This window comes from Coccidioides immitis, assembly GCF_000149335.2.
Source record: "Coccidioides immitis RS genomic scaffold supercont3.6, whole genome shotgun sequence".
Classification (NCBI taxonomy): Eukaryota; Fungi; Ascomycota; class Eurotiomycetes; order Onygenales; family Onygenaceae; genus Coccidioides; species Coccidioides immitis.
In genome coordinates this window covers 176,560-193,868 of record NW_004504312.1, presented here as the reverse complement: position 1 = coordinate 193,868, position 17,309 = coordinate 176,560, and the positions used below count along the sequence as shown (strand labels likewise).

The window sequence follows — 17,309 nt, the reverse complement described above, 5'->3', positions numbered from 1 at the left end:
TGGAAGGGCGGTGTGTCTTTCTGCCTCAACCCAGAGAATTTCCCCGTCCAACCCAAAATCACGAGGAGAGAGAGCAAGGTGCTTCTCACGTCTCCAGAGCTGGGTTCCATCCAGACATCCCAAAGATGGCATTCTACGCTCGCTATATACCCCCAACCTCGCTGTCTTCCATCAAATCAGAAGATTTGCTCAAATCCCCGAAGCACAAGGAGGATTCCCGCCATGCTGATGCGGCGCCGCCGGCAATTCGATCGCCGCAGAAGAAATCAAGGAGTCCCAACAATTCCTCTCGCCCGGAACCTTCGATCAACCCGGAAAGCCATTCAAATACGAGCTCTGTCGAGAAAAAGAAGAAGAGTCGTGATGCCAATGGGACGGGGGGCCTACGGCGTGCGAGGTCGCCGATGGAGACAAGTCCCACCTCAGAGGCTTCGAGGGCCGATTCGCCAGGCCAAAGCGAACACAGAGCACGGGGGTCTCGTGAGGCGGATGAAGAACCTTCGCCTGCTCTAAGCTCTCCTGCAACCTCTCCCGGCCACACACAGACGAAATCGAAACAGCCGAAAAGGAAACGGATGGCCGACAACGATCTCTCGGTGGTGGAAGCCGCACCGCCAGCGAAGCACGCAAAAATCCTCTCCAAGTATGAAAGATACACAGTTCAAGCACCCAAGGCTTCCGCTGCTGAGGAACCGGGGCCTGATCAGGAACCAGTCGATCAACTAGCGGAAGAGATTTCTACACATGGTCTTACACCGTTGCCGCAGCCGGAACAGGCGCCGGAACACTCCCAGCAGCCTTCCTACGCAACCCTCCCGGAATGGCTGGCGCACCCAGTTGTGGTCTCTCCTGATACTCATCTACCCTTTACAGAGCTTGGACTCCACCCGAAACAAATCTCTACCCTCCAAAGCCAAGGGTATTCTAAGGCGATGCCCGTCCAGTCAGCTGTCCTTCCACTGGCTTTGAAGAGCGAGCATAGGGGAGATATCTGTGTTTCTGCCGCCACAGGATCTGGGAAGACCCTTTCCTACGTCCTCCCTCTTATTTCGACGATTGAACCATCACCCGTCAGTCAATTACGAGGTTTAATCATCGTGCCAACGCGTGAACTTGTGAAGCAAGCCCGAAACACCTGTGAACTTTGCGCTGCAGGCACAGGCTTGCGGATCGGAACTGCTGTGGGGTCTACGGCTTTAAAGGATGAACAGTCAGCGCTGATGGGCCAAGAGCAGGTTTATAACTTTCAAGCTTGGAAGGGGAAATTTAGTTCTGTCATGACTGGCAGCGACTGGACGAATTTTGATCTTCAAGAATATGTAGCTGAAGCCAAGGAGTGCCGTGGCGCTCTGCCTAATCACTTTGCAAAGACTTCGCCAAATATCGATATCCTGGTGTCGACCCCTGGGCGCCTTGTAGATCACATCCGATCCACCAAGGGATTTACCTTGAAGCATCTAAAATGGCTAGTCATAGATGAGGCTGATAAGCTACTAAATGAGAGCTTTCAGGAATGGTCTCAGACTGTGCTTCAGGCGGTAGAATCAAAAGGCAACGATGATGCCCATCCGGTCCCTAAAGATTTATGCAGCTTACCTAAAGAGCAGACCATTCGGAAGATAATATTAAGCGCCACGATGACAAGAGACATCACGAAGCTGAACTCACTGCGGTTGATAAATCCCAAACTTGTGGAGGTCCGCGCCCTCGACAACAGCAAAGGAATGTTGCCGTCATTGCTAACAAGGCCTCCTAACACCCGGTTTGAAGGCTATCAACTCCCTCCGACGTTAAATGAGATGTTTGTGCCGGCCGGAGACGGATCTGACAAGCCGCTCTACTTGCTTGAGCTGATGGCTTCTCATTTAAATATTGAGGCCCAGGGACCCATACCTGATCTACCTAGGCTTGACAGGTCGTCTGCTACTTCGCCTTCAGGCTCCGAAGAGCCATCAGACGATGATTCTTATCCAGCGCCCTCCACAGTTTCAAATTCTGGCTCTCCCGACAGCCTGCCGGACATTCCCGCTTCATCGCGTTCCGCGTTGATATTCACAAAATCATCAGAATCTGCGTTGCGATTGGCTCGTCTTCTTGCGCTCCTAAGTCCCTCTTTCGCTGATTGTATTGGGGTTCTAGTTAAATCCAACAAGTCAAGCACAGCCCGAAAGACCTTGGCCGCATACCGGCAAGGCAAAATCCCGGTCGTCGTCGCTACCGATCGTGCTTCCCGAGGGCTTGATCTCCCCGCGTTAGATCATGTTATCAGCTATGATGTACCTACGAGTGTAACCAGCTATATCCACCGCGTGGGTCGGACAGCTCGCGCTGGACGGAGAGGAGTGGCATGGACGCTCGTCGCTCATAACGAAGGGCGATGGTTTTCAAATGAAATCGTCAAGGGTGCGTTGGACAGAGGTTGTCGGTCTGTCAAAAGGATGACCATCAAACCTTCCACTGATAGTGACTTACGAGAACGATACGCGTCTGCCCTCAAGCAGCTTGAGAAGGAAGTTGTTAAAAGGCATAAAAAACACTTGGCCGTCGATGTGTGACAAGGTAGCCTGTCGATATTTGATGGTTTCCTAAGGCTCTGCTCGGTTACACCCCATTAGGAGAAGATTTACTACAAGGTATTAAAGGAATCCTTATGAGAGGTTATATCTAAGAAGTATGGAGTAGGGGTTAAAGGAAATTTAAGGTTCTATTTGGTTGGACAGGGTCTTATTGGGGGGTTATAATGAAGAATGACCTCGATCGGTCCTTATTAGGAATAGTATGACGATCGAATTTCCACATTAAACACATAAGGTAGTTCACCACTAAACAAGCCACACCACTAAACAAGCCACACCACTAAACAAGCCAAATTTCGCCAAATGCTCCACACAACAAATTTATTAAATATCTCAACAACCAGATCTTTATTATTAAATAGCTATTAAATATTAAATGAATGTGTTCTTTGAAGCATAGAAATTAGTGTAGTTAGGAAAATAAATGGGTGGACAGCCTAATATTGCAGCCAGAGCAAGAGATCCAGAGGGTAGATAGGAAAGAATTCAAAGGAATGTCAACAGTAGATTTCTTAGCTAGGGAGTCTAATATCTTGCTAGGGAGGCTTGTAGAGCTCTTACTTCCTCTTTTAGAAGGTTGTATAGACTCTCTGCAATAAGGATCTTTAGTAGGGGAGTCCTTCCAACAGCACTTTGAAGCTGGTGCTTGAAGCTCTGACTGTCAGTATTTAGTAGTATATTCAACTGCCTGTTTTTCCTTCTCTGCTAGTTATAAAGTCTTCTTCTTCTCACAAGCAACATGTTATGTCTCTCTTTCTTTAGCACATTTGATTTTTTCAGTCTCTTATTACTTATGAGTCTTTTTACAGACATTCTTTTATTCAATTCATCTTTCTTCAGTATCTCTAGCAGCCTGCTTCTTTTAAAGCTCCCATTGAAGCTTTATCTGTTATATTTAAGTAATTTTATCAGCTTTTTCAGCCTCTATTTCATCCAGATACTCACATGCCTTAAGAACTTTTATTGAAGACCAGAACTGTACTTGACTAGAATTATCTCTATTAAGTAGATCTAGAAGCTTGTCTTACTTGCAGTATTGCTTCTCTATCACTAGAATTAATCTTAGATACTGATTCTCATGTTTTAGTAGTTCATTATAAAGAGCAAACTGCTTACTGGCTTGAATAACTCATCCAATACTCTGCAAATTTAGGCTGTACTGGAGACATATACTCTTGATCTCTTGTCAAAGCTGGTGCATATTACTAGAAATAAAAGATTTAACTGGCAGTATAGGAACTTGAGCAGTTTCAAATCAGTATAGTTAATATTGAAAATCCAGAGAATTAATTCCAGTCTTTGCAAAGCCAGCAAGTATATTTTCAACTATTAAAGCCTTCTTCCAAGCCACATTAAATAATCTTCAGAAATCTCTTTTTGTCATTCAAATATAGCTCATTCCATAATATAGTAGTGCTTCCAGCTCATTCAAATATGCCTTGCCCAGCAGTTTAAAGATTCTAATATCAAGAGATTGCAAACAGTAAGTTGAATGCAGCAGAAGAATCATAAGAAAAATCTTTTTACAGTCAGCATATTCAATAAATTTCATATTTATATGAGAGGAATGCCCATCTAGTAGAAGCAGACATCTTTCTTAACCAGCTTGTTCCTTAGTATGCTTATTAAAAACTTATTTTAACTACTTCAGTCCATATTTATTATTGCTTTAACTATTTGTTGAAGCTGCAAAGTAGACCCATTCACTTTCATTATAATTATCTAGCCATATATTCTGGAGATCTTGTGATTCATTCTGATAAATAAGAGCTGGAGGTAGTGCAATTTCTTCAGCAGAGACTGAGCAGAGCAATAAGAGGAATTCCCAACTACCATTCTGAGTAGTAATATTCTTTCCAGCTTGTAGAGCTTCAATAGAGACTAATTACTTTGAGACATGGCAGAAGTCTAGAAGGAATCCTTTTTCATCAAAGTTATAGATGTTTGAGAGCTCAAGATTATATTAATTGATTTTCTGCTCCAACTACTCCATAAGTATTAAATAGTTAGCCAGCATCAACAACCACAATCATAATTAATCAAATAAATCATCAAATTACAAGCATATAGAAGTGCTTAAAGCACTGATAGTTATCTGCTATCTGTCTGTTTTGATTAATTGCTTTAAGATAAATACATTTGATCTTGTCATTATGCCACTCATAAAATCAATTAACCCAGTTGATTCCAATATCCTCTTCTGTCATCTCTTGTACAATATTTCATAGGATCTGAGATGTAATGGCAAGGCTGCAGCTAGAAAGCTTGTTTATATAATTCAGAAGCTCTGCCTCCTGTATATCAGAGAGCTTTTTCTTATATCAGGAGGCCACTTTATCCTGAGCAGGTTGCAAGTCTTTATGCTGTTAGTGCAGGATCTCTCAGTTAACTGAGTACTTTCTTACAGTTGCAGCATAATTTGGGGTCTCTTGCAATTCAAGATCTTCAATTGCAAGCCTAATTGAGGTGTTGTTGACCATGTTGTCACATATTAAATGTTGAACATTGAAGGAATTTGGTGGTGGAAAATTTGGCTCATTTAGTGGTGTGGCTCGTTTAGTGGTGAACTACCTTATGTACTCCGTAGCCTACTTGAATGATGAAATGCGTGTGTATGGAAAAATACTTTGGCCTTTTTTCTCTAGAGCCCTCCATGTCAGCCGCGAATCATTTTGAGACAGAGACGCCAGTCGACATCCCTAGCATTTTCGTGCCCCGGACAACAAAGAGTTTAACCCAGGACCAGCTCCTCGGAACAAAGATCCACTGCGGCAATTTTTCCCCGCACTCGGACGTGAAGCTCGACTCTGCCTGCATGTCGCCTGCACATATACATTCGCGGTACCACCAGCCCTGAATGTTTACACTAAACATACGCATATAGGAACCATAACTACCCTCTGGGGTTCCCCGTGCCATCTGCTATACATGTCACTAACGTTGTCCCTGGGTGAAGAGAACGTGTACGGAGTAGACAAAAAGAGAATATTGGCTGCTATCAAACACAAGCCCTGCGGGCTGGTCGTAGCCTTAAAGGCGACAGTCCGTCATTTTTACACCCGTAGTGAATTCTCAGGAGGTCAAGAAGTCCTCGTTTACAAAAAATGTTGCCAAAGAAGCTATATAACCACTCCAAGCAAGGGCCATGCACGTCGTATTACTGCTCATACAAGGTAGTTGAAAACTCGAAATTTCACGCAGAAATCATAAACACGGCACGTTCTAAATACGCAGTGAGGATCGCAATCTGTTTGACCCAGGTAACTGATACAGGAGGGAACAAGGAAGTGACGATATTAAGTACAGGAAGTGGCTGGGAAAGAGTGGGATGTACTCGGTTTGGGCGTGTGTACGAAGAGGATCCACTGAAGCCCGGTCAATTTAAAGCCAACCAAGTGTTGCATGCATCATTATGCCGGAGGAAGATAGATCGCCTGGCATAGCAGAAGAGATGCGTCGGTGTGAGACCCAAGGTAGAGGGGACATTAAGGTATTCACAATAAAATATTAAGTTCAAAAAAATGCAAATAACATTACAGCTATGCTTCCCATGAGAGAGGTCCATGGAAGTGGCTGAATAGCTGTCGCAACTCCTGGGAATTCTATGGGCGTAGTAGAAGGAGGAATTGGAATCCCATCACTGGGATGACTAGTCATAGAGGTGGTTTGTGTGGGCGTCGTTGGATAAGGAGGTTCCGTAGGTACCGTGGTGCTCATTTCTGGTGTGGTCTCTGCTTGAGATGTTGGCCGAGATGACTCAGGCGCTGAAGAACGTGTAGAAACAGAAGAGCTATCAGGTGTATAAGAAGAAGATGAAGAAGGCGAAGAAGAGGAAGAGGAAGAAGGCGAAGACGGTGGAGCAGAAGAGGGGGAAGAAGAAGAAGAAGAAGAAGAAGAAGAAGAAGAAGAAGAAGAAGAAGAAGAAGAAGAAGAAGAAGAAGAAGAAGAAGAAGAAGAAGAAGAAGTAGGAGCAGAAGTTGAGGGCTCAGTGGACGAACCGGTGTCTCGGGTGGTACTTGAAGGAAGCTGTGGTTCCGGGCTGACGCTAGATTCGCCTGGATGTTGCTCACAATAATTTAGGAACTGCGCGAATTGAGGTTGGATATCCGGGAATGTGCCACCGCCGGGTTCGGCGAAAAGGTCAATGCAGTCCCTGCACTCGCTTACAAACTGTAGGAAATCGGAGCCGATAAGACAAAGCTCATCACGACTTATCCCGCTTTGGATGGGCAGGGCCACATTACTGCACTCATCCATGCAGTTAGGAGGTAACTGAATGTCACCTTGGCGCTTGTGTAAGCCGTGTTCGCTGTATTCACTGGTTGTATTATCGAACACAAATACATCGAAATCGAGGCCGAACATTCGAGGATCAAGGTAATAATAACCCGGGGACACAACATATTTCTCAACTTGTGTTCCAAACACTGGCTCACCCCAATATTGTGGCGGGCGTTCGGGCAGTGGCGGCCCGCATTCCTCCGGACTGCAAAAAAAGTCTGCGCCAGGGAGACCAACTTCGAAGTTACAGTTACCGTCTTCGGGGCCGTGCCTTGGCCTGCAAAGAGTGCCCGGTGGACAACCCCAAATATAATGTGATGGAACTGGCGCAGTTGGAGTAAAAGTTGGGTTCAATGTGCGTGATGGACAGATCGAAATGTAATCCACTGTTCTTGTCACAGTGCGGTCTGTTCCCGGGATTGTTTTTGTGTGAGAGACTGTTTGATAGATTGTAGACACTCTTGGCGGGAGCGTGGTGACTCTAGTCACTGTGCTTGCGGGCAAAGTTGTTGTCACAGTTATTGTTCGCGGTGGAAGCGTAGTTACCCCACCGGGAACTGTCACTGTATCAGGAGGAAGTGTAGTGGTAATGGTGCTTGTGACAGGAGGCAGGGTGACCACCTCAGTTGTTGTCTCGGGGGGAAGAGTAGTAACATCAGTAATGGTCTCTGGGGGAAGAGTGATGGTATCTTGGGGCAAGGTGAGTGTTTCCTCATCTGTCACAGTGACTGTATGGTCTTCAGTCCGGGGCACAGTGACAGTCTCAGTCTCAATATCTGTAATGATCTCTGTGACAACCTCTGTGGCGGTTTCTGTCTTGACAATAGTCTTTGTGACAGTCTTCCACCACCAACACCATGGGTCGTGGCAGGGTGGTTCGGGATATTTACTGGGCCAGTGGGTGGGCCATGAGAAAGTTCTTGTGATCAGTCTTGTAGATGTATAGCATTTGGAATGAAGACAGTAAACCTCAAGCTGTATAGAATGTTAGAGCGCTGATAACTTTAGTTCTGTTTCTGCCCTGGGGTTTGCATTTGCAACATCTCACCGAGTCACTGTCATCTGCTGGTCGACTTGCATAAACAGCCGAGGATGTTACATCTTCAATCTGCGTTGGCGATGGCAGGTCCGTGGAGGCTGGAAGGGAGCTATTCCCCGTCGAAGGAACCTGGGACCCAGAGCCATGACTCTCTAGGACTGGGGTATACGCTTCGCCTTGCCCGTAAGCTTGAGGGTAGAGCGGCGCGCTCAAAAGGAGGAAGGAACGAAAAAACCTCATAATGCGAGGCAATTGGTGAACCTCACGGTCGCCTGATGGACGCTGGGTGAGTAGATAGCCGTGGCGCCGGCTGACAGAAAGTTGACACGGCCAGAGCGCAGAAAAGGAAGTGGGAGGCAACAGGCACGAGAGTCAAGAGGTCATGAAGCAAAAGGAACAAAAACAACAGCAAAGGGGAGAACTTGAGAATTTCAAAGGGTGTCTGGGCAGAGTATATGCGGAAATCGAGCTGCGAAGTCAGCGACCAGGATGTGCAGGGAGAACAACCCCCCACTCCCTCCCCGCCTTGAGTTACAGAGAAATCGAGGCTCAATCCGCCTTCCGAGAGAAACCAGGAGCAGCTCTGGTCACTTCCAATTCGGCAATGCCCTGAACGAAAATGGCAAACCGCTAAGGAGAACGGACATGGGACCACATGGCCGGGTAAGTCGCGAGTTGCAAGGGCTCTCTGCCATGCACAGCCGGGAATTTCCCCAACCACCAGAGAGCCGCAGCGAGCTGGTGCTCTCTGCGGGATGATGGATGTCGCGTCAGCGGTGTGCCTCAAGGTATCCAAGGCGGGAGGGGGGAGGACCCGCCATGGTCGTACTCGTAACCAGGGAGACCAGCGCAGGGACAAATCATGAGTGCATGCTGGTGCATATCATGCACTCATGGATGGAAAGCTCTGTGGTGCGAGTAATGGGTTTCGTTTGCTTTTTGCACGCTTAATACGAAGATTGTTGGCAATACTCCAGAGACTGTGCATAATAGAAGCCGCTAGCAAGGGATACCCTGCTAGGCGCTCTTTGGTGCCAAATGCAAGGACGAGAACGTCGCCCAGCCAAACATGTTGATTTGTGAGTCGGCCGCCCAGAACGGCATTGGTTTAAAAGTGGCATGATATGTAATCTTGAACTATTCGTCAAGGACAGAAATATTTCATTTTGGCCGTTAACCGGGTAGGATTTGGGACAGGTCTCATTTGCAGAGAGACAGGGTCCGCGAACTAGGGAGTGGGACACGCAGTCAGTATGGAATATCTTGAGCGAAGAATGGCTACTTGATGTGGCCGATATTATCAAATGGGGGGTTTTGCAGATTCTGCAGCATTCCGAGATGATGGAGATGGATGATGATGGTCGATAGAAGCGGTTTGTCGAACGGCCGGTGACGGAAAATGGACGTTGCTTTGTTGTTTTTGCCCGACCCAGCGAACGATCCTTAGTCAGCAGGCGCTGATCTCCCGAAACGTCAACCAAGGACGACGCCCGGCCACGACGATCGCTTTCATGCCCGTGTCCACGGCGGGGGTCGCGAAGAGCAACAGCTCGGGGTCGCCGGCCCGTCGACTTTGTTCCGACCCTGCGCGATCAGCTCGCTAACGGAAATCGAGCCCTTGGTTACGGAGTACTCGTACAGAGTTACCCCTCACACCCCTCTCAACTGCACCTCCTCCTGTATCCCTGTCCATCATCAACAAGGGCCGGGTGCGCCTCTGTCACTCTGTTCCAGAAACAGATGTAACATTGGCCGCGAAACACAAGACGTGTTTTCGCATGGCTACTCTACGAGGACAACCGCATCCATCTCCAGTCGATGCCACCCCGGCCATAGAGTGATAAACGGAGAGAAACGAGATTTTCACCAGTTGAGATCTTACACTGCTTTGGAGTAAGGTGCCGACTCTCAATTCCCTTTACCAGCTGACAAGCATAAATGCATCCTCGTACCGGGCATATCCGGCTTCGGTCGCACGGCGCCTGTTGGGCTGGCCAAACAAACACAAAAAAAAAAAAAAAAAAAAAAAAAAAAAAAAAAAAAGAAAGAAAAGAAAAGAAAAAGAGAGAGGGGGAGAGAGAGAGAAGAGTTCTCTGTCGAAAGAGATGGAGAATAAAGACTGTCGATAGTCCACAGCACACACCGACGATTTGGCAACCCAGCATCAAACTGCACCCAGCCGCAGCTGAACCTTAACACAACGAAGTTGCTGCCCCACTGCAAAAGTCATCGCCGCTCATGTTCGGCGATGTGACTGCGACGACAGCAAGGCTGCTCAAACTGGATTGACAATCCTACAATTGTAAGAACTATCATCATGACCATAGTCGCCATCAAGTGGTAGGACCTCTGTTCAAATGGAGGACAGTTGAATGTGTAGCTACATCTCCCATTTGCGAGAATTGTGTTTTTGCTTTGTTTGCCGCGCTGTTGGATGGCATACAAATCCTGACATACAAATCCTTAGCTGATATCACCCACCCGGGCTCTCCGCCTTGAGCGCCGGTGTATATCTTCACTGGGCGCTGTCCTATCTCGAATTCCATCCATGTCAATTGCCATGGATCCTGTCTGAATAATGAGTCAGAGGTCGAGGGGTATCGTGCACCGCAAAGTCCTTCAGGCCCTACAATCAGTCAAGGCGGCTGGCTTGTGAGGAGTATAATCTCTGCATGCCATACATCTGTGGAGTCTTGAATTTTGAGATCATGAAAGAAATGGCAGCGTTGGCTTATGAACTCATTTCTGATCAGGATTATAAGCAGAACGACTGGCGGTAGGGTCCGCCGGGTTGAGCGTAATTAAATGACCCGCGCCAGCTCCAGCTTGGTCTCTCACACACGTTGACATCAGTCGAGTTTGCTAGCGCACCCGTTGGGCATTGCGGTCTTTTCCCCGGTTTTCTGCCAAGCTAACTAACTAACAAGTCAATCCTCCGTAAAGCTAGTTACATAACTAGTTGGTTAGTTAAGTTACGGAGGAACCCAAGCATGACATGCAGCGCACACGGATGGCATGAACTCCTTGACGAATTATATTGTTCTCCTGAAAGAACAACTATTTCCCCTCACTAATGAGTTATCCACGCCAGACTAAAGCTAAGGAGAGAGAGAAGGGAAAAAAAAAAAAAAAAAAAAAAAAAAAAAAAAAGAAAGCCACCCACCCTTGTATCCTGGTTAGCTTGAATGTAACACTGTTTTGGAGAATTGTTTTCTGAGCTCAGACGTGATGTTATCGGCACCTTGTTTTGATCGCCCTCGAACGAGGCCTTGGTATAATTCGACCTATTATTATCGCTTGCTTACGGAGGGCTATTCTTATCTTCACATGAGCATGGGATTCCTCGAGTGGGTGGCAGACACTTCGATTCTCTTCAGCCATCCATGTGGATTGTCACATCATCTTGTGATGCTCAACAAAACGTACGCCACAAATCTCATTGTCCTTCACCCGGCTTTTTTTATGCCTCGACTTCATTTCCTTGATTTGCAAACGAGGTTAAGGCTGGAGACATTTACTCTTCAATTTACCTCTAGAGACCGTTGAGGCCATCTTTAGCTTGAGCCGCATCTTTGTGGTGAGTTACTTTATGCTTTGCCTGTTCGCGTTCGGTTCACTCCGCATTGGCTAGTTCTCCCTTCTTCAATTTCGCTGGTTGCATTACTTGCATCACTTGCCCATCCATGTGTTGCCTAATATTCTGTTCCAAGCATGTGCGGTAATTTAAGATTGAAAAAGTTCTTCTGTCATTAGACCTCCACCGGAGGCCATTCAGCATATCCCATCGAGGATAGCAGAACTCCAGGCACCCGCATCTTCTCCATATCGTTCTATTTTATTTTCCTTTTATTTTTTTCTGGATGAAATTCCAGCAGACTGGAACACGCTTTTTGGTCGCTGCTGTTCTCAGGCAACTTGGTCAATTCATTTCAACAGTATTTCAAGACAGTTTCCATCCATCGATTTTGATGTTGATAATATTCCCTAGGCCCATGAGCGAGGTCTCCAAGAGCTCTCTAGGGCGCTCTGACCTTTACAGACTCTGGCCACTCAGCAGGGTGTGGAAAGAAAGCATTGTAAAATGGCGCCCCTCTCCGCCGCTGTTTTGAGTATTGCTCTGGGAGCGGCCGGGCTTGTGTCCGCGCAAATCTTCCCAGATATTGTCAACGTCACTATGTGTAACTGGAATCACTTCCGAGGTACGTGATGCAACTCCTTACTAAGTTTGATGCTGAGTTTTCCTTCCAGTGGGTGTTATTCGGGACACGGTATATTTAGATGGAGGTATTCTTTGGTGGGCGCCGTATGTATTTCAAAAATTTGCGCGGGCCCTCGTTCGGGATGCTGATATGTGATGCCACTCAGAGGACGTGAAGATGGCGGCTACGGCGCCTTGGAAAGAGATAGTATGTTTATACTTTCCTGACCACCAGCCTAGCAACATAGTTTGAACGCCAATCTGAGCTTGAATTAGAGAATGTCGACGGCGACGTCTTTACTCTCTCCCTTTCAACACCATTCGATACTACACGCACGAATTTAACCTCTCTGTTTGGTCGTCTCAAACCTTTCCCGGGTGCGGGTAGTAGTCTTGCGCGAAATTACATGGATGGTGCCATGTTTGCAAGTGAGAACGAATTTATACTATACGGGTATGTTTGCATCGAAATCATCATTGGTGCTACTTCTGACTGCCCCAGCGGCCTTGTTTCCCGAACAAACCCCAATCCCCTTCCATATTCAGATCAGATTCTCTCTTACGAACGGTATTTCTGGGGCCCCGAAGGTGTCACAACTTGGAGCCAAGGCTTTGTTGACTCGCGCACTAATAACGATGTAACTCGATATATTACTCATGGGGCCAGTGTGTCCGTCCCCAGTGAAAACCGAGGCTATTACTTCAGCGGACTGCGCGGGGAAGATTGGGGGGAGATCTCGATCCCAAGCCCTAAGCCAGACAGGGCGGCGAATACCCTTATTTCAGTTGATATGACTGAATGGAGGGGCGAACAGTGGACTAATAATACCAAGTTCAATGTCACTCCCAGGGGAAAGGCAGAGCTTTCGTGGATTCCAGTGTCCGACGCCGGAGTGCTAATAGCTGTTGGTGGCGTTCCATACCCCGAAACCTCTCTCAGAACCCCTGTACCAACTCAAGATCAGCAAAGGTCCAATGTAAGCGTGCAATCGTCCTTACCATTTGATTGTACTTCGAGTAACATTTAATTTCTGCTTAGAAAGTTATGGGTGAGAGCTTCATGAAAACCGTGCCAGTATATGACATCGATTCTGGTAATTGGTCAGTCCCCTATCGCCCTCTCGTGTGCAGAGATATAATATTATAGCTGACTATACTAGGTACACGCAAAACACTACTGGTGAACATCCTCCTGCGCGTAGTGACTTTTGCTCTGTCGTAGCTTCTGCAAAAGATGGGAGCTCACACAATATTTATATCTACGGTGGCTATGGTGGCAGCCATCGAAATGAAACGTCATCCGACGACGTATATATTCTTTCCGTGCCATCTTTCGAATGGATAAAGGCTCCCCAGGGGCGAAGTCAACACGGAAGGCGGGGCCATCAATGCGTTAAACCCTACCCTGATAAGATGCTCGTCATTGGTGGGATATTTAAAGATTCGAGTACATGCTTGGACGGGGGTCTTATTCAGGTCCTCAACCTTAACTCTGTCGAGTTCCAAAATGTCTATGATCCTGAGGAGTGGGAGGAGTACAAAGTTCCAGAAATCGTGACGAGTATAATAGGTGGAAAGTAAGTTATTCAAGGCATCAGCCAATCCGATGCAGCCTTCCCTCGTTTCTCATTGCTAACCAAAGCGATAGTGCTGATGGTGATGCCACAATGACAGAACCTCGGTTAGGGTGGGAGGATGAGGAACTTGGTACCGTTTTTAGAAAGAAATATCCCAAGCCAATCAAAACGTATTATCCTTATCGTGCAACAGGAAGCCCTACCGAAACGCCCGGTGCAGCTCCGTCTGGAGGTGGTGGCCTCCCCAAGTGGGTTGGCCCGGTACTTGGTGTGGTTCTCGGACTCATCTTGATTACCGGTTTAGTGGTTGCTTGGCTTCTCTGGCGTCGCCGGAAGGATAGGCGATACGCTTCAAGTGTCGGTGCTACGAGTGATAACAGGAAGAGAATTATGCGATGGATCTACGGAACAGGCGCGCCGCCAGGCAAGAACATCGATGCGACCACGACGACGGCGACCGATCCAGGGTTGCCTCCCGAGAAACATTTGTCAGCCCAATATTCGGAAGCTGGCAATGAATCTGTACTCACACCTCATTCGAGATCTGCCATTGTATATTCCGATCTCAATGAAGCGGCAAGCTCTCCAGTACATGAACTACAAGATAATTCCAATCCAGCGCTAGGTTTGTTCACTTCCCTATTGAATATAGAACGTCGGTGACCTAAGTACCACTTATCTAGGCGCCACAGTCATCGCACCCTTGGAACTCCCTACCGAATATAATGAATCCCCAATCTCCTCACGACCTCGATTCCCTAGCGACGCAGAGAGCTTTCTTAGCCCCGTTTCTCCAGAGCCAGGTCCCGTTTCTCCGCCAGTCAGTCCGCCTCCTGAAAGTACTCCCAGGCAACCAACACATAACCGGCACAATTCATCCCTATCAAGTACAGGTTTCCAGGCAACATTGAATAACACTATGACGAGTGACAATAATAATCATGCTAGAGCTATTAATGAAGAAGAGGATATGCGGCGAGGCCATTTTGTGTCAGGCATCACAGAAGATTTCTCATCTGACTCTGAGTCACGCCATGAAGGGGAGCCGGAGTTCAAGACATGGTGATGAGGACGTCTCATCTGACATTCAAATCTGTGTTTCATCCCCCCCACAAACTGTTTTAATGACATATTGACCCCATTCATTTCCACTTTGATTCCACTTTGAATTCTTGATATCTGTTTCCTTGTATGATTTGACGATGTTCCTGTGACCATGTTCACATATTCAACGATTGTTATGATATTACAATGTGGTCATTTTGACTCGCATTATGACCAAGAATGATATAAAAATTGTTCTGCCCCTGAGGCTGGGCAGCCTGCTCTCAATTATTGGTGATGTATCAACAGCAGAAGGTTCACTACAGATCTTACAAGAGAAGCTAAATATGCACATAGACATGATCCTGGCTAGTTTATTGCAGCTGTGTCTCCAACTGTCACCAATATTCATATTATCACAATGGGACGGTTCTGGGTTGTCATCTCAGTAGTTAGAATAAAACAAGCCATCCTAAAGGTTAAATGAGTCAAGTCTCAAACCAGGACACAATGTTACGCACGGGCACACGCTGTCTACATTCTTGCGAGAAGAGGTCCCTGTAAGTCATTCCCTTTCCCACCAACACGAGCCCATTCGTTGTTATGCCTACTGCTCAAGACTTTCTTCACCTGCGCAACAGTGACCTGCTTCGCTTCGATCGCAGGGTTGTATCCTAGCCCAGATGCCTCGGCAATTTCCGTATTGGGTCGAGGATCATTTTGCTTGCCGTCGGCGCGCTTGTAGACCGAGACCACCGCGGCGCCGCCGAGGCCAAGGTTATGCTGCAAAGCCACCGTAGTTTGGGGGGCAAGGCGGTTATTTGCCCACCCACGCAGCTGCCACACCAGCTCAGTACACTGTGCCAGTCCCGTAGCGCCTAATGGGTGACCTTTTGAAATCAGGCCGCCAGAAGGGTTAACCAGGACTTTCCCGCCATGCGTGATATTTCCCTCGCGAACAAATTTCCCCGCTTTGCCGGGCTCGCAGAGACCCAAGGCGTCGATGGTAATCAGCTCGTTTGCGGCGAAGCAGTCATGGAGCTCACACACTCCGACTTGGGAGACAGAGACGTTAGCCTGGACAAGAGCTTCGCGGCAGGCACGCTTGGACATCTGATAGCCAACGAGATCCATAGAAGAGGTCCCGTAAGTATCGGATTGATCACTAACAAGATTAGTCTAAGCTCCTGAGAATGTAGTTCACAAGCCGACTCACGTAACGATTGACTGGCCAACGATCTCTACAGCCTTGCTTTTCAGCTCGGGGTGTTTGTCCAACCAGGCTTCAGATACCACGACGGCCGCGGCAGCGCCATCTGATGTTGGACAACTATTTATCAGAGAGGAATTAATTTCTTTAATCTTTAACTGCCAAAAAAAAAAAAAAAAAAAAAAAAAAAAAAAAAAAAAAAGAAAAAAGGAAAGAAGCAAGAAAGAAAGAAAGAAAGAAAGAAAGAAAGAAAGGACAAAGATTGCTGACCATTGCAGTTTCGTGACCGGGCCATACATAGATGGGCTACTTTTGATCTGGTCTAGAGAGTAAACGGTACGGAACTGACTGTAAGGGTTCTGAGCACTATGAGCATGGTTGATGCGGGCAATCTCGTTGAGATCATCAGGAACGGCATCGTATCTATACCAGGGCCGGGGGAGAGGTTTTTCTGTCTTAGCGCACAAAGATTTTTTTTCTTGAGCAGACATTAGGGGGTTCATGCATACTTCTCGATGTACTCTAAGCCCGCATTACCGAAGAGACTCATATTTCCCGGCTCACTGTTGGGGTTCAGAGCAAACATCTTCTCGGCCAGGAGACCTTGGGGAATGGCACGATCCAAAAAGGCCTTCTTGATACGACCGGCCTGCATCTTCTCGAAGCCGATGACGAGGGCAACATCAGCGGCTCCAAGGCTAAGAGACTGACGAGCGAGGTACAGGCCGGACGAGCCGGTGGCGCAAGCGTTGTTCACGTTGAAGATAGGGATTCCGGTCATGCCTGTCTTCCAAGTCAGTCAAGGGTGGCTGCAGTCTGCTGCGGTCCTACCGAACTGGTAGAACACCCGCTGCCCGGAGGTCGAGTCTCCAAAGGCGTAGCAGGCGTAACCTTGCTGGACCTGGTCGTACGTGATGCCAGCATCGAGGAGAGCCTTTGTGCCGGCTTCCAGGCCCAGGGGAGGGTAGTCTCTGGCGGGATTTGGCTTCAAGAATGGGGTCATGCCGACGCCCACGACGTAGACGCGGCTGCGATTCGTCCCGGCTGGCATGATCAAGTTTAATGCTAGGGTATGTGCAGTTACAGAAAGAGGAGGGTTTGATGGGCAGCAGTGTTTCGATGAGAAGTTTAGAGCAATCAAACTGGACCTCTCCCGCTGACTGGCTGGCTGGAGGTAGAAAAAAAAATAAAGTATTTATATGATGTAGTTCCGTGCTGCTGCTCAAGGATGCAGACAACAAACGAGGCCGGAGAACCAACTACATAACATGGAATTAGGCATCCCCGGGAAGTGGAAAGACAGCAACGGCACGGTTATCTGCGTGATGAGGGCAAAAATCCCGAGAACCGGCACTAAGGGGAGATATCTGAACGATTGGGTCAC

The 17,309-nt window shown here is 47.4% G+C and overlaps 4 protein-coding genes across 4 annotated transcripts; 2 read left to right on the top strand and 2 right to left on the bottom strand.

Moving 5' to 3' along the window:
• Positions 1 to 109: 109 nt before the first annotated feature.
• On the top strand, positions 110 to 2,851 carry CIMG_02993 (ATP-dependent RNA helicase dbp6). The gene has a single exon (XM_001243551.2). The coding sequence runs from the start codon at positions 126 to 128 to the stop codon at positions 2,553 to 2,555; it is 2,430 nt and encodes an 809-aa protein (XP_001243552.1). The 5' UTR covers positions 110 to 125; the 3' UTR covers positions 2,556 to 2,851.
• A 3,238-nt stretch (positions 2,852 to 6,089) lies between these two features.
• On the bottom strand, positions 6,090 to 8,136 carry CIMG_02991 (uncharacterized protein; the record flags this gene model as incomplete). The annotated part of the gene is made up of 3 exons (XM_001243549.2): positions 6,090 to 6,307; positions 6,575 to 7,832; positions 7,906 to 8,136. The coding sequence occupies 3 exons, from the start codon at positions 8,134 to 8,136 to the stop codon at positions 6,090 to 6,092; spliced, it is 1,707 nt and encodes a 568-aa protein (XP_001243550.2).
• Positions 8,137 to 11,977: 3,841 nt separating this feature from the next.
• On the top strand, positions 11,978 to 14,812 carry CIMG_02989 (uncharacterized protein; the record flags this gene model as incomplete). The annotated part of the gene is made up of 9 exons (XM_001243547.2): positions 11,978 to 12,095; positions 12,145 to 12,199; positions 12,262 to 12,302; positions 12,371 to 12,548; positions 12,597 to 13,071; positions 13,134 to 13,195; positions 13,255 to 13,671; positions 13,743 to 14,296; positions 14,355 to 14,812. 9 exons carry the CDS (start codon positions 11,978 to 11,980, stop codon positions 14,735 to 14,737), a joined length of 2,283 nt encoding a protein of 760 aa, XP_001243548.2. The 3' UTR covers positions 14,738 to 14,812.
• Positions 14,813 to 15,131: 319 nt separating this feature from the next.
• CIMG_02988 (sterol carrier protein) lies at positions 15,132 to 17,025 on the bottom strand. Its single transcript, XM_001243546.2, has 5 exons — positions 16,757 to 17,025; positions 16,435 to 16,708; positions 16,196 to 16,348; positions 15,932 to 16,045; positions 15,132 to 15,880 (listed from the first exon to the last, which is right to left on the bottom strand). The coding sequence occupies exons 1-5, from the start codon at positions 16,974 to 16,976 to the stop codon at positions 15,250 to 15,252; spliced, it is 1,392 nt and encodes a 463-aa protein (XP_001243547.2). The 5' UTR covers positions 16,977 to 17,025; the 3' UTR covers positions 15,132 to 15,249.
• Positions 17,026 to 17,309: the final 284 nt, after the last annotated feature.